At 40.6% G+C, this 16,177-nt stretch overlaps 1 protein-coding gene across 1 annotated transcript in view; it reads right to left on the bottom strand.

The window, feature by feature from the left end:
• fbn1 (fibrillin 1) overlaps positions 1-16,177 on the bottom strand; it is a 413,386-nt gene that overhangs the window by 252,416 nt on the left and 144,793 nt on the right. The window contains exon 8 of the mRNA XM_078200149.1: positions 701-826. Coding sequence (XP_078056275.1) covers positions 701-826 — 126 coding nt within the window. The remainder of the gene's footprint in view (positions 1-700; positions 827-16,177) is intronic.

Genomic DNA, 16,177 nt, shown 5'->3' with positions numbered 1-16,177 from the left:
GTAATTAGCATAAATCAAAGGTGACTCACAAAGCAATTTCCAATCAGTTACATATATAATTATGCCAGAGTATTTCACACCAGTAGGATAGGATAACTGAAAGACCTAGGTGTCTATCAAAACAGCCAAATAATTCTGGCACAAGTCTTCCTTCTATGCTGTCAATATGGTCATCGATTATTTTAGTAATTTCTGTTTTGATTTTTACACCTGTTCCTCAAGATCCAATTACTATCTCCAACAATACTTCAGGCTTTTCGGAATTAAAACCATGATCTTCCCCATCATTTCTTACTACAAATCATTCCCTCCTACTTTTAAAATCCAAAGTTGGCACTATTCAATGGCTATTTTTACGTTTACTTTGAAATCACATCATGAAATAACAGTGAATTAATCTGAAATTCTTCTCCCTGCTAACTAACCCAAGCCATCCAATTATACAAGTCTTCTGTTAAATTCTCTTCAATCTCTATTGTGCCCTGCATTTCAAGTTTTGGGTTTCTTATTTTAAAAAAATGGTTAAACGAACTAATTTAAAATTGAAAATACTTATTTCTAAGATTTCATCACCAAACTTTAACTTGTTTTACTGGATAATCCAACAAACAATATCTGCGAAGCCAGATTGAAAAATAACATTACTGCTCTAATCTGACTTAGCTGGACTCCTTATTCCATTTATTTCCCCATCACTTACCTACACATCTTGAACCATCAGCAGTGGGCAGGTACCCAAGATGACACTTGCAAAAGTAACTGCCAATAGTGTTGGAACATTCACCTCCATGACATAAACCAGGAATAGTAGTGCATTCATCAACATCTAAACAATAAAAGAATCCAAAGTTAATAAAATGTGAATGTGCATAATTTAAATAATTATTTTTCTTACCCCATTGATGCCAAATTGGAGTAATTGTTACATCTTCAACATTTCTTACTCATTTCTCATCATAAACAGCCAGCCCATAAGTGTGTCCACATTCTTATGAATCAAATTTAACATTACATATATAGTGAATAGAATATAAAATGGTGAAGGCTAATGAGCTCCCTTTATTAATGGATTTAATTGTACACATGAGAGTGCATTACTAATAAAGCTCCCTTTGTTAATGGATTATATTGCATGGAATATACACTGTATACGCCTGAAGCCAATCAAGCCAGTTATGAAATCAGTCCATTTACTGGATCTGCCGAAAGTAGACTTCAAACATCGGTGATCACAAATGACATTCAGTCCTGGGACACAAGCACCTGGTTACTTCCAGTGGAGTTTACATTTGACTTCTCTTATTCAATATCTGTCACATGAGGAGAGATTAAGTCGGTTAGGATTATATTCACTGGAATTCAGAAGAGTGAGAGGGGATCTCACAGAAACTTATAAAATTCTAACAGGGCTAAACAGGATAAATTCAGAAAGAATGTTCCTGATAGTGGGGGAGTCCAGAACTAGGGGTCATAATTTGAGGATAAAGGATAAACATTTTAGGACTGAGGTGAGGAGAAATTTCTTCACCCAGAGGGTGGTGAATGTGTGGAATTCACTACCACAGAAAGTAGTTGAGGCCAAAACGTTGTCTAATTTCAAGAAGAAATTGGATATAGCTCTTGGGGCTAAAGGAATCAGCGATATGGGAGAAAAAGTGAGAATCAGGATATTGAATTCGATGATCAGCCATGATCAAAATGAATGGCGGGACAGGCTCGAAGGGCCAAATGGCCTACTCCTGCTTCTAGTTTCTAATTTATGTTTAAATATTTGACATGCCCTTATACATTAATGTTTTATACATTTGACGCTTCCTTATGTATTACCGCCATAGGATCAACTTGGCAGCCTGTTCAATATTAATAAGTATTTCTACTTTGGAAGCAGGCCTGTAATGATACTGTGCCGTTAAGAAATGTATTTGTCGTGTTCTTTGTGCAGGATCTGTTTTAGCAGGTTTTTTTTATTACCAATGCCATTGTGTCTATGTCCAACAGCCCTGTACTGTTACTGCAGCAGCATTATTACTTCTAATTGCTAGGATGTTTGTTTTAATCTGGACTAATGCTGTTGTTGTTTTAGTGGTTCCCCTGGGGTTTTGCAGAGTAGAACTTCATTAGATTGATTGACAGATAAGGTCATATGACTTGGTGAGCTCGGCTTACACAGAGGTTAGTTGCTGTTTGGAAACTGCAGAGAGAAGTATCCCTTTCTGTCTCTGAAGTCTGGAGATTGGGAGCTGCCAGAGACTAGGTTTATTTCTCTGAAATTCTGCTGTTTGAGGATATATCATTCTCTGCAAATTGCTATCTGGATCTCTGTCCAGAAGTGTTAAAAGGCTGGAAATCCAGCACCACATGAGCATACTTGTTTTTTGTGCTAACTAATTCTGAAGAAGGGTGCATGTCTATGGGGATATTGCTTTAAATTGGAACTGCAGAAATTGCCAGCTATTAAAAATTATACTTTGTCATATTTAAGTATTTTAATTGGTAAAGCTTATGTTAATTCTTATTGTTTTATTCTAACTGTGTACTGATAAAAGCTTCCTAGTGGGTTACTTGAATCATACCTGGAGTGAAATACCTTATTCCCACCCTAATGCCAAAATCAAATGTAAAAATTGGGGTCCAGACTAACTGCATAATATACCTTGGAGTTTCTGATCTGGTCCTTAACAGGCCCCGCACTCCACCTTCATGCCTCCAAAACTCTCCACCTTCCCCACCAACACTAAATTTGGATGTTTCAATATTGATGTTGCCAATTCAAATAAAGTCCAATTAAAGTAAAATAAACAAAATCGTTATAATCATTGTTTCCATATCATATTGGGTGATTCAATGAGAATTATTGCAATACTTTGGTAAATCTGATCTTGAGCAATAATTCAAAGAACTGTTTCTCAGGTATTAAATGAAGCTATACAGGCAGGCTACAGATTTAGTTTCAACTCCTATAAAGCAAATAATTTATAGCATAACTCTAAAGATGAAAACAGGCATAGCTAATACTTGGTCAGAATTACTTATCCAACTTAGTTTATGTGAAATATTTGACATTCTCAAGGCAAACCTGCACAACTGTGGAACACCACCATTTGCAGGATCCAGCTGGCAGCACACATTCCCCCCGCAAAGCATTAAACTAATTATACATTAATCTAAAATGGAAAGTTTGTGCCATTTCCTTTTAATTTGTGTTCCAGGGTCAGAAATACTTTAATAACTTGCAGCAAAATATGTTGAATTCTGCATTCATGCACTGCAGTTTACGAATATTCAATTTAACATAGAATTTACAGCACAGAAGCAAGTCATTAGGCCAATTTTAATGCAACTCCAATTAACAGTAGCCTAGCCACTGCAGCTCTAGAAGGAGTAACACAACACTGTTCATTTAACGGGTCATTAAGTTCTTAACTCAATTCCTCATAACCATGAGTTTTCTGAAATTCAAATGCAGTCAAAGCATATCTCCGAAGGAAGCGAGGGAGGGGATGAAAGAAAATTTAGGGCTGAACAGACCTACAAGTTCATTATGGACCAATCTAAAAGCAGTCTACCTATATAGTATCAAAAGAGAAATACAACATGTCATTGAGAGTTGTTTAAATAAATAATGCGGTAAAGCAAAAATGAACTAGATTGCTTTTTAATCTTTTCTGGAGCATGAACATTGTGACAATTGCCCTCAGGAAAGTGGTGGTGAGTCACCTTCTTAAACTGCTGCAATTTATCTGGTGTAGGTACACTCACAGTGCTGTAAGGAAGAGAATGCTTGGGTTCTGACTCAATGACAGTGAAGGGTATAGATCCAAGTCAGGATGGTGGGTGGCTTGGAGGGGAACTCCCATGCATTTGTTGCTCTTGTCCTTCTAGATGGTAGTGGTCATGGATTTGGAAGATGTTAAGTATTTAAAGTGGTTGCATCCCTCCTGGTATAATGTCACGTGACCTGTAGTGACATGTGCAGAGAGATTTGCGGGTTTTTGTGGCTCTCCCGCCTTGAACCTGGAACAAGTTGCATCTCCTTAATAAAAGTGGTAACTTCTGGTCGATACATAATAAAGAAGAAATCACCAATGAAAGTCGGGATTCTAAGAAACCCAGCACTTCGGATTGTAAAGTTGATTGAAGGCAAGAGAAAGAAACCTGGAAAACACTACAAAAAGGTTTAAAGAAAACCATGAGTAAGCAAGAAACAAAAGTTAAATTCATTTTCGTTCAATAAAGTGGATGGACTTCCAAGCACATGACGAAGCAGGACAGGCTGCAGGAGTGTAGGCTCTCAGAAACAAAAGGTCTGCGGGATCTTAAAGAGAAGCTACTACTCGGGGGAAAAAAAGAGAGGTTCAATATGAAAGGAAAATTGTGGCATTGTTAGCTAGGATGATCTCTTGCATTGTATGATAAAGAGGGAGAAAACTGAAGAAAGTTTAAAACCCAGGAGCTGATAACCAAAAATGGCAGGAAAAGATAGTACCACGGAAGCATTTGATGAGGATTGAAAGATCTGAAACTCATATGAAGAAAAATTCCAATATTAACTTGTTCAGTGGGATGCAAAACTTCTACATTACTATAAAGTCTAGTCCATCCAACAAAGCCTGGAGTTAAAACTTATGAAGAAATTACAAAGGTCTTAGAAGTGAATTTCTTGCCGAAACTGCTCATTACTGCAAAGATTTAGGTTCTATCGCTGAAGCCTGGAGGAAAGTGAAAGCATTTCATAGTTCATGGCAATCTTAGGAAGGCGAGTTAAACATTGCAAATTTGGTGTGATGCCTGATGACACTCTCCACGATGGTATGCGGACTCTGAAACGAAGATATTCGGAGAAAGCTGTTCACTGAAAGAACACTGACTCATACATCAGCAGTAGACATTGCAGTGTCAATGGATCTGGCTGCGACAGAGGCTTTGCAGATAGGACTTGGGGCAAAGATCCACCAAATGGAACCACTAAAAATAAGTCTTCAAAAACAACAGGCATGTCATTGATGTGCACAAGTTGAACACTCAGCAGGGGAATGCTGGAGTAGGGAAAACAAGTGCAGGAATTGTTGCAAAAAAGGCCTGCTTGGCAAAGCATGCTGGAGATGGCAAACTTCTACACCAAAAATGTGTAAGGAAAAGGAAACATCCAAGTCTGCAAGAAAAATCTACCAGATGTCAGGCAAAGATTAAGAAACCTTAGTAGATAATGTGCCATACTTCAAGAATTAGTGCCAGCACCAAAATCTTCGTCGGGCGGATAGCGCAACCCCACCACAGGTTTCCCGGCAGCAAGTGGTGCATTTAACGAGAGACTCCATTGACAACGGCAGGACTATAAGATCCCACTGCCAGTGAGCAGCACATTGACTCCTGCTGCCGCGAAACACACCATGGAGGGGAAGGAAATCCCAGGTGTTTTGCTAGTACATGGCGATTCATGATTTTGGGTATTCCCAAAACATGATGGTAAACTAGTCAAAATGTAAGTGGATACAGTATCATTGATGTCTGAGATAAACTATAAAAAGTTAAAGCATCTGTCGTTGAAATCACCAAACGTTATCCTACAGATGTACACAGAAGAGGTTGTACCATTAAACAGATGTATTAAGGCAAAAGTGGAAATGAATGAACAAACAATGCCACAGCTACAACATTAAACATGTTGAGAGCAACATGCAAATGCTGTTGCTTTACAAAGATTGCCATTACAAATCAAGCAAGAACCTGAAGAAAATTTATTTAACATCTAATATTTCTCACAAGTGGACAATGTACCTGCGACTTTGGCCATAATTTTACCACCCCACCCACCACTGGAATCGGAGCGGGCAAATGGCAGACATCTCAAGTTCAGAGACATGCAAGAACCAATCCAGTGATGGGGAAGGTTATGGATATGGTCCTAAAAGCAACGATGACAGAAACACATAATTAAAAACCCAGACCTCAAGCCTTACATCACAAGTGGACTTGAGTTTACAGCGCAGAGTGGAGTTTTACTATAGGGAATCTGAGAGATTATTCCTTCGCGCTTGCATGGAAGAATGCTTGAACAGCTACACAAGGGAAATCCAAGTGTGCTAAGATTGAAGGAAATGGCATGTAGTTTTTTTCTGATGGCCAGGATTAAATGCACAAATAAAAGAGTAAGTGGAGCAATGTCAGTCCTGTTCAAAACTAAGAAGACTCCACCGCTGCAACCTTTACATCCATGGGAATGGCTGAAACAGTCATGGCAGACTGGTCCAATAGAGGAACACATGTTCCTAGTATTGGTAGATGCACATTCTAAATGGCTGGAAGTAGTGATCATGAAATCTACGACAGCAAAACAAACCATTGAGAAGTTGGATGAGATATTTGCTAGATTTCGTAGACCTGAGCAAATGGTAAGTGACAATGGGACACAGTTTACTTCAAAGGAGTTCAAAGACTACTTGAAAGGAAATAGTATCCAACACATCAAGTTAGCTCTGTATCATCCATCAACAAGTGGATTGGCCAAACAATTCATACCATCACTAAAACACTCACTAAAGGCATCAAAAGAGCAATAGACATTGTCAAGATGAGTAAATAACTTCTTGATATCATACAGGAGCACTGCACACACTCGACACAGAATTCACCAGCGATGCTGCTTTAAAAAAGCTTAGAATAAAGTTTGATCTTTTGATACCATCTGATATTTCAGAGATTGTCGAACTACAACAAAAAGCACAGATTGCTAGGAGAGAACAAAACTCTAAAGAGAGAATATTTACTCAAGGAAAAAGAATATTAGCCAGAAGCTACACCGCCAATGAAAAATGAGTATCTGTTGTTATCATGGCAAAAACAGGTCCAATATTTTAGATGGATGACAAGATAGTTTACAACATCATACTAGCCAGGTACTAGCCTGAAGAAATGAAATCACTGAAGCTTCACCAGTGAATGCAAGCAAGCTTTTTCCACTGAGGCTAGGGGAGAAAAAAACCAGAGGGCATGGGTTAAGGGTGAAAGGAGAAAAGTTTAAAGGGAATATTAGGGGAGGCTTCTTCACGCAGAGAGTGGTGGGAGTGTGGAATGAGCTGCCGGATAAAGTGGTAAATGCGGGGTCACTTTTAACATTTAAGAAAAACTTGGACGGGTTCATGGATGAGAGGGGTGTGGAGGGATGTGGTCCAAGTGCAGGTCAGTGGGACTAGGCAAAAAAAGGTTCGGCACAGACAAGAAGGGCCAAAAGGCCTGTTTCTGAGCTGTAATTTTCTATGGTTCTAAGTATTTACATTAGAAATGTTAATTAGTGATACATATGTAGAGAGACAAATTCAGATTCTGTTTCTGGAAATCTTCACACTGATAGAAACTGACATTGAAGTAGTTTCACATGAAGAATTACCAACAGAAGTAAAAGAGGACATTTCAAAGGTCTTGAGTAGCCAAATTCCAGAGCATCGAGTACAGCCCAAAAGAAACAGGTGTTTACTGAGCGACTGTATGGAAAATAATGCTGCAAAATAACGTATGTACGGTTTAATTGGGTCAGTTGTTGAAACATTAGGACATGCCTCAGCTGCTCTTCTTCGAAATAGTGCTACGGGATCTTTAACGTCCACCAGAGAGGGCAGACAGGGCTTCTGCTTAACAAGAGGAGACAAATGGCTTACTTCTGCTCCCATTTCTTATGTTTGAAGTTCTCTATTTCCTAATGGAAATCTTTAAAATATGATTTTTAAAAATTACACCTTAAAAAAGTAACAAATGTTTAGTTCTCTGTTCAGGCTGCTCCAGTGATATCAAAGGGGAACATTTTAGCGTAGTTTCAACACTAAAGACTACATATTGAATTTAGTTTATTTATTAATGCAGAAAAAATGCTCTGCTTTATGTGAATTCCATCTGTTCCACATAATTGCCTTAACTTGTGCTTTTATCAACATCCATATTTTGTTAATGCAATTTCCTGGAATGCAGATTACCACTAGTAACTATAACAGACAATAACATTGTTATATATAGGCTCATCTAGATAGTTTATTTTAATAAGGGAGCTTCATTACTGTCCCTTTAATGCAAGTTATAGAGAAATGTAATTAATTTTAAAACTTATTACTCTTCCCATGTGAAGTATATCAATCTTTCCTAAAATTATGTTTCAATAATAAGTGCTGATGATACCGGATAATGATTTAATACCAACCTGCAAATTGTAAGAAACCCAAGTTACTATAAGTTAAACAAGCCTATTTTTTTGGCTGATTTGATAATCAGTTATGCAATTCATCCATTATACATCCAATACATAGAAGGGCATTACATTCGGGGATTATGGCTTACAGGTTCCTGCACTGGCTAATTGTAATATATAACAAGTAATAGGTATCGCTATCCCTTCTGACTTATTTTTAAAAAACTAAATTTGCATTTATAAAACACCCTTTCAGTCAAAATGCCTCAAGGACTTCAATTAATTTCTTTAGAGTGCAGTATAGAGAAAATGTACAAGATAGACAGTAGCTTTCAGCTCTACTTTGACAAGTTAATTTTAACATTTATTTTATGAATAAAATAATTTGTATTTCTGAAGTATCTTTAACTGAATGAAATGTCACAAAGCGTTTGACAGGTACATTATCAAATAACATTTGACACCAAGCATATACGGAAATATTAGGGCAGCTGGTCAAAGCTTGGACAAACAGGTAGGTTTTAAGGAGCATCTTAAAGGAGGAGAGAGATATAAAGCAATGATGCAAAAATAGGATATGTGTGAGAACTAGGACACAGGCAGCAGATGACTGGCTGAGCTGAAGTTTATGTAAGTTGGAGGATGGGAAGCCAGCCCAGGAAGGTGTTGGCATCTCAGGTTTACAGCAATAAAGTTATGGGTGAGGATTGATCAGCAGCATATGACCAAGGCAGAGACAGAGCTGAGTGATATTGTGGAGGTGACTGGCATCTGTCACACAGCTGGATAGGATCCCAGCTGCGTTAAACTGCAGAAACTTGGTGGAATCTTTCAAACTCCACCAAGGGGGCGGCACGGTAGCACAGTGGTTAGCACTGCTGCTTCACAACTCCAGGGACCTGGGTTCGAATCCTGGCTCAGGTTGCTGTCTGTGTGGAGTTTGTGAGGTCTGTGTGGAGACCCCCTGTGTCTGCGTGGGTTTCCTCCGGGTGCTCCGGTTTCCTCCCACAGTCCAAAGATGTGCGGGCTAGGTTGACTGTCCATTCTAAATTGCCCCTTAGTGTCCCAGGATACATAGGTTAGAGGGGTTAGTGGGTAAATATGTAGGGATATGTGGATAGGGCCTGGGTGGGATTGTGGTTGGTGCAGACTCGATGGGCTGAATGACCTCTTTCTGCACTGTAGCATTCTATGATTCTAAATAGTTTTATACATCTGTCCACTATCAAAGAGAAATAAAACAACAAAATTTCAAATGAGAAACAAGACAATACAGGACTGAATAACAAGTCAAGAGCAATTGGGTCAGAATAAACTAGAAACCACAATATCCAACAATCAAGAAAAGACATATTTGTTAATGATGTACATATGAAATGTGCTCTCAGGCAGCAACTGAGCACTGAGACCAAAGAGTTTGGTTTTCAAAGTTTGTGTCAATCCCTTTACTAATCTTGGGCCAGTTATTCATTTATTAGCTAAACACTGAAATACCATAATCAGTAAATGTGAAAATGTAACAAAAGCCTTATTGTCAGAACCAAAAAACCGCTGGAGCTATTTCACCAGCATTAAACACTTGGGGCCGAATTCTATTAGTGGCTCACTGTTCCTAGTGGCAGAACAGTGTGCGCCACTTCTCTCTTGCTTCCTCCTCTTTCTCATGCAATTATAACTAAAATTTAAAGTGCCGGCAGCATGCAAGAGAGGCGCATACATTTCCATGGTGGGGATGATGTTTAGTGGTGAAACTCACCATCATCTGACTGGAGGATGGCTAATGTGGTTCCACTTTTCAAGAAGGGTGGTAGAGATAAACCAGGAAATTACTGAACGGTGAGTCTCACATTAGTGGTGGGGAAACTATTGGAAAACATTCTGAAGGAGAGAATTAATCTCCACTTGGAAAGGCTTTGGTTGATGAGGGATAGTCAGCATGGCAGAGGAGGCCATGCCTAACAAATATGATAGAATTTTTCAAAAATGTGATCATGTGTGGATGAGGGAAGTGCAGTTGACATAGATTATATGGATTTTAGCAAAGCCTTTGACAAGGTCCCATATGGGAGACTGACTGAGAATGTTGAAGTACATGGAATTCAGGGATGGATCCGAAACTGACTTAGTAATAGGAACAAAAGGTGGTGGTAGAAGACTGTTTGAGTGACTGGAGGCCGGTATCCAGTGGCAAATCATAAGGTTCAGTGCTGGATCCCTTATTGTTTGTTATATACATAAATTATATAGATGATAGTGTGTGTGGTGGGGGGGGGGATATTTAATGAGTGACAGGAAACGGGAAGCTCAGAGGAACAGAAGGATCTTGGGGTACTTATTCACAGATCCCTAAAGGCAGTAGAGCAGTTGATTGGGTAGTTAAGGCTCAAGGGACTCTTGCTTTTATTAGTCGAGGCAAAGATCATTAGAGCAAGGAGGTTATGTTGGAGTTGTACACAATAGTGGTTAGCCCACAACTGGAGTACTGCAGTTCTGGTCACCTCACTATAGGAAAGATGTGATTGCACTAGAGGGGGTACAGAGGAAATCCACCAGGATGTTGTCTGGAATGGGACATTTGAGCTATAAAGGAGAGACTGGATAGGGTTGCATTGTTTCCTTTAAGAGCAGAGAAGGCTGGGGGGGGGGGGGGGGGGGGGTGTGTGACATGATTGAAGTGTATAAGAGTATGAGGGGTATAGACAGGGTGAATAGGAAGCAGCTGTTCCCCTTGGTCCAGTGGTCAATCATGAGGGGCAGGAGATTCAGAGGGGATCTGAGAAAAAAAATTGACTCAGTGTGGTGGAAATCTAGAATGCAATGTTTGGGAATGTTGTGGAGGTTGGAAACCTTACAACCTTTAAGTAGTATTTGGATGAGCACTTGAAATATCATAACATTCAAGGATATGGGACAAGTGCTGGAAAATAGGATTAGCACAATGTTAGTGGCAGTTATTGTGGGTGCAGACTCGATGGACCAAAGGGCCTTTTCTGTGCTTTCCAACTCTATAGGCAAGCTATAAAGGACCCTTCTGGTCAAACAAGAAGGTTTTGCATCTTAATCACAATATTTCTGCCCAACTCCACTCCATTAACATAACACTTATTTGCACACAGAGGTGGCAAATGTATTTTTTTCAAAATTTTAATTTAATTTGTAAATATTTCACTTTATATTGCATTAGTTTCACTTTATTCATGTGTACAGCTTAGTTAGAAAGCTGAATGCACTGGCACACCTCATGGTTGTCACATATTGATAGTTACAGAGAAATGAGGGTCATTTATTTATGTAGAAAAAGAACGACGTTATGTTTTCTATCGTTCCCTCTTTACTGAATATTCATTTTAGTGCCTGGTGTCGTACTCACCATTCTGTGGGACATGACTGAAGTTGCAGGCTGAGCTGGCCCTCCCTTCTATACATTGTAATGGACATTGTTCAAGATTACTCCCAGCAGGAAATGTTGAAATAATGTAGATGAACTGAAAGCTCTATAAAGATCTGCCAGCCAACACTGAGATGGACCCTCATTTTCTTACCTTGACTAACTGTTCCCACCATATCCAGGATGTTAGATCCTTCCTACTGCACTTCTCGATACAGCTAAGGCCAGTCTCTGTCCTCCCATGAATCCCTCCTCCTTACACCTGAATCCCAACCTTTCAATCTTCACTCTGACTCCCCTTTTTTAGTCCCAAACTTCCATGCAAGCTGCTATTCTCCTGCTTCTCTCCCTTACAACTTAGAGTTGAACAAGGAAAACCACTGACCTCAAACACAACTGTACAAACAACTCATGCACGCTATCTTTAAACAAATGTGAACTGGGTAGCTTGAAATTCTTAAGCACCACTGACTTAGAATCATAGAGTGCAAAAGAGGCCCTTCAGCCCATCGAGTCTGCATCTGCATGTGAGAAACACCTGAACTCCCACCTAATCCCACCTGCCAGCACTTGGCCCATAGCCTTGAATGTTATGATGCATCAGGTGCTCATCCAGGTACTTTTTTTAAAGCTTGTGAGGCAACCCACCTCTACCACACTCCCAGGCAGTGTATTCCAAACCATCACCACCTTCTGGGTAAAAAAGTTTTTCCTCACATTCCCCAAACCTCCTGTCCCTAACTTTGAACCTATGCCCCTCCTGACTGACCCATCAACTAAGGGGAACAGCTGCTCCCTATCCACCTGTCTATGCCCCTTATAATCATGTATACCTCGATCAGATTACCCCTCAGTCTTCTCTGCTCCAACAGAAACAAGCCAAACCTATCAAACTCCTCTTCATAACTTAAATGTTCCAACCCTGGCAGCATCCTGGTGAATCTCCTCTGCACTCCCTCCAGTGCAATCACATCCTTCCTATGATGTGGCGACCAGAACTGTACACAATACTCTAGCTGTGGCCTCACCAAAGGTCTATACAAATCCAACATGATTTCCCAGCTTTTGAAATCTATGCCTCGATTGATAAAGGCTAGTGTCCCATATACCTTTTTCACCATCCTACTAACATTCCCTTCCGTCTTCAGAGATATATGGACAAACACGCCAAGGTCTCTTTGTTTCACAGAACTTTAGTGTCATGCCATTCATTGAATACTTCCTTGTCAAATTATTCCTTCCAAAGTGTATCACCTCACATTTTGCAAGGTTAAATTCCATCTGCCACGATCTGCCCATTTGACCATTCCATCTTTATCTTTTTGTAGTCAAAGACACTCCGCCTCACTGTTAACCACCTGGCCAATCTTTGTGTCATCCACAAACTTACTAATCCTACCCCACATAGTTATTGATGCTGTTTATATAAATGACAAATAATAGGGGATCCTTATCTTGAAAGTAGGACATAATGTTTTAAAAAGTTTTACAAGAATATTTATTCATGACATTCAAACATATTACAACTACAAACCCGCAAAACAATGAGAGGCTCAGCATGCTGCAAACACACCACTGACTTAATCTCTGTATACAAAACCGTAGTCGGGATACGGAAATTTCTCATCATTCCTAATTCTGTCATCCATATGCCACATTCACCACTCAAAGAGCAAAAAAAATTACAGCACAGGAACAGGCCCTTTGGCCCTCCAAGCCTGCACCGACCATGCTGCCCTACTTAACTATTTTTCCCCTACCCTTCCGGAGACCATATCCCTCTATTCCCATCCTATTCATGTATTTGTCAAGACGCCCCTTCCACATATCCGCTTCCACTACCTCCCCCGGCAGCGAGTTCCAGGCACCCACCACCCTGTGTGTAAAAAATCTGTCTCGTACATCTCCTTTAAACTTTGCCCCTCGCACCTTAAACCAGTGCCCCCTAGTAATTGACTCTTCCACCCTGGGAAAAAGCTTCTGACTATCCACTCTGTCCATGCCTCTCATAATCTTGTAGACTTCTATCAGGTCGCCCCTCAACCTCCATCGTTCCAGCGAGAACAAACCAAGTGTCTCCAACCTTTCCTCATAGCTAATGCCAGGCAACATCCTGGTAAATCTTTTCTGTACCCTCTCCGAAGCCTCCACATCTTTCTGGTAGTGTGGCGACCAGAATTGAACACTATATTCCAAGTGCGGCCTAACTAAGGTTCTATAAAGCTGCAATATGACTTGCCAATTTTTAAACTCAACGCCCTGGCCAATGAAGGCAAGCATGCTCTATGCCTTCTTGACTACCTTCTCCACCTGCATTGCCACTTTCAGTGATCTGTGTACCTGTACACTCAGATCCCTTTGCCTATCAATACTCTTAAAGGTTCTGCCATTTACTGTATATTTCTTATCTGTATTAGACCTTCCAAAATGCATTACCTCACATTTGTCCGGATTAAACTCGATCTGCCATCTCTCCGCCCAAGTCTCCAACCGATCTATATCCTGCTGTATCCTCTGATGGTCCTCAACACTATCTGCAAATCCACCAACCTTTGTGTCGTCCGCAAACTTACAAATCAAACCAGTTACATTTTCTTCCAAATCATTTATATATATTACAAACAGCAAAGGTCCCAGCACTGATCCCTGAGGAACGCCACTTGTCACAGCCATCCATTCAGAAATGCACCCTTCCACTGATACCCTCTGTCTTCTTTGACCGAGCCAGTTTTGTATCCACCTTGCCAGCTCACCTCTGATCCCATACGACTTCACCTTCTGCACCAGTCTGCAATGACGGATCTTGTCAAAGGCCATATTGAAGTCCATGTAGACAACATCCACTACCCTATCCTCATCAATCATCTTCCTCGAAAAACTCAATCAAGTTTGTGAGATATGACCTCCCCTTCACAAAACCATGTTGCCTTTCACTAATATGTCCACTTATTTCCAAGTGGGAATAAAACCTGTCTCGAAGTATCCTCTCCAATAATGTCCCTACCACTGATGTAAGGTTCACTGGCCTATAATTACCTGGATTATTCTTGCTACCCTTCTTAAACAAAGGAACAACATTGGCTATTCTTCAATCCTCTCGAACCTCCCCTGTAGCCAGTGAGGATACAAAGATTTCTCTCAAGGCCCCAGCAATTTTCTCCCTTGCCTCTCTCAGTATTCTGGAGTATATCGCATCAGGCCCTGGGGACTTGTCTACCTTAATGTTTCTCAAGAACCCCAATACATCCTCCCTTTTGATCTCAACATGATTCAATCTATCTACACACCGTTTCCCAGACTCATCCTCCACCAAGTCCTTCTCTTTGGTGAATGCTGACGCAAAGTACTCATTTAATACCTCGCCCATTTCCTCTGGCTCCACGCATAGATTCCCTCCCTTGTCCTTGAGTGGGCCAACCCTCTCCCTCTTTATATATGTATAAAAAGCCTTGGGATTTTCCTTAATCCTGCTGGCCAATGCTTTTTCGTGACCCCTTTTAGCCCTCCTTACTCTTTGCTTAAGTTTCTTTCTACCTTTCTTGTATTCCACACTTGCTTCGTATGTTCCCAGCCTCCTAGCTTTGACAAATGCTTCCTTTTTTTCTTTGACTCGGCTCACAATATCTCTCGTTATCCAAGGTTCCCAAAACTTACCATACTTATCCTTCAACCTGGAATGTGCCGGTCCTAAATCCCTATCAATTTACACTTGAAAGCCTCCCACATGCCAGATGTTGATTTGCCCTCAAACATCTGCCCCCAATCTACATTCTTCAGTTCCTGCCTATTATTGTTGTAATTAGCCTTCCCCCAGTTTAGCATCTTAACTTGAGGACTACATTTATCTTTATCCATCAGTACCTTAAAGTTTACTGAATTGTGGTCACTGTTCCCGAACTGCTTCCCTACTGAAACATCGACCACCTGGCCGGGCTCATTCCCCAATACCAGGTCCAGTATGGCCCCTTCCCTAGTTGGACTATCTACATACTGTTTCAAGAAGCCCTCCTGGATGCTCCATACAATCTCTGCCCCATCCACGCCCCTACCACTAAGTGAGTCCCAGTCCATATAGTTAAAATCTCCCATCACAACAACCCTGTTACTTTTACACCTTGCCAAAATCTGCCTACATATTTGTTCCTCTATCTCCCGCTGGCAGTTGGGTGGCCTTTAGCAAACCCCCAACATTGTGACTATACCCTTCCTGAGCTCTACCCATATTGTCTCGCTGTATGAGCCCTCCGAGGTGTCCTCCCGCAGTACAGCTGTGATATTCTCCTTAACCAGTAGTGCAACTCCCCCACCCCTTTTACATCCCCCTCTATCCCACCTGAAACAACTGTGTCCTGGAATGTTAAGCTGCCAATCCTGTCCTTCCCTTAACCAAGTCTCTCTAATGGCAACAATATCATAGTTTCTAGTACTAATCCAAGCTCTAAGTTCATCTGCCTTACCTGTTACACTTCTCGCATTGAAACAAATGCATTTCAGTCCACCAGACCCTCTTTGATTAGCAACGACACCCTGCCCTACTCTCTGGTTCCCCTTCAGCTAATTCACCTTTGCTTTGGTTCCCCCCCTGCCAAACTAGTTTAAATCCTCTCGTGTGA

The sequence above is a fragment of the Mustelus asterias genome, chromosome 29 (assembly GCF_964213995.1).
Source record: "Mustelus asterias chromosome 29, sMusAst1.hap1.1, whole genome shotgun sequence".
In the NCBI taxonomy this organism is placed as follows: Eukaryota; Metazoa; Chordata; class Chondrichthyes; order Carcharhiniformes; family Triakidae; genus Mustelus; species Mustelus asterias.
The sequence above is the reverse complement of the archived record's forward strand: the minus strand, read 5'-3'. Positions and strand labels throughout refer to the sequence as shown.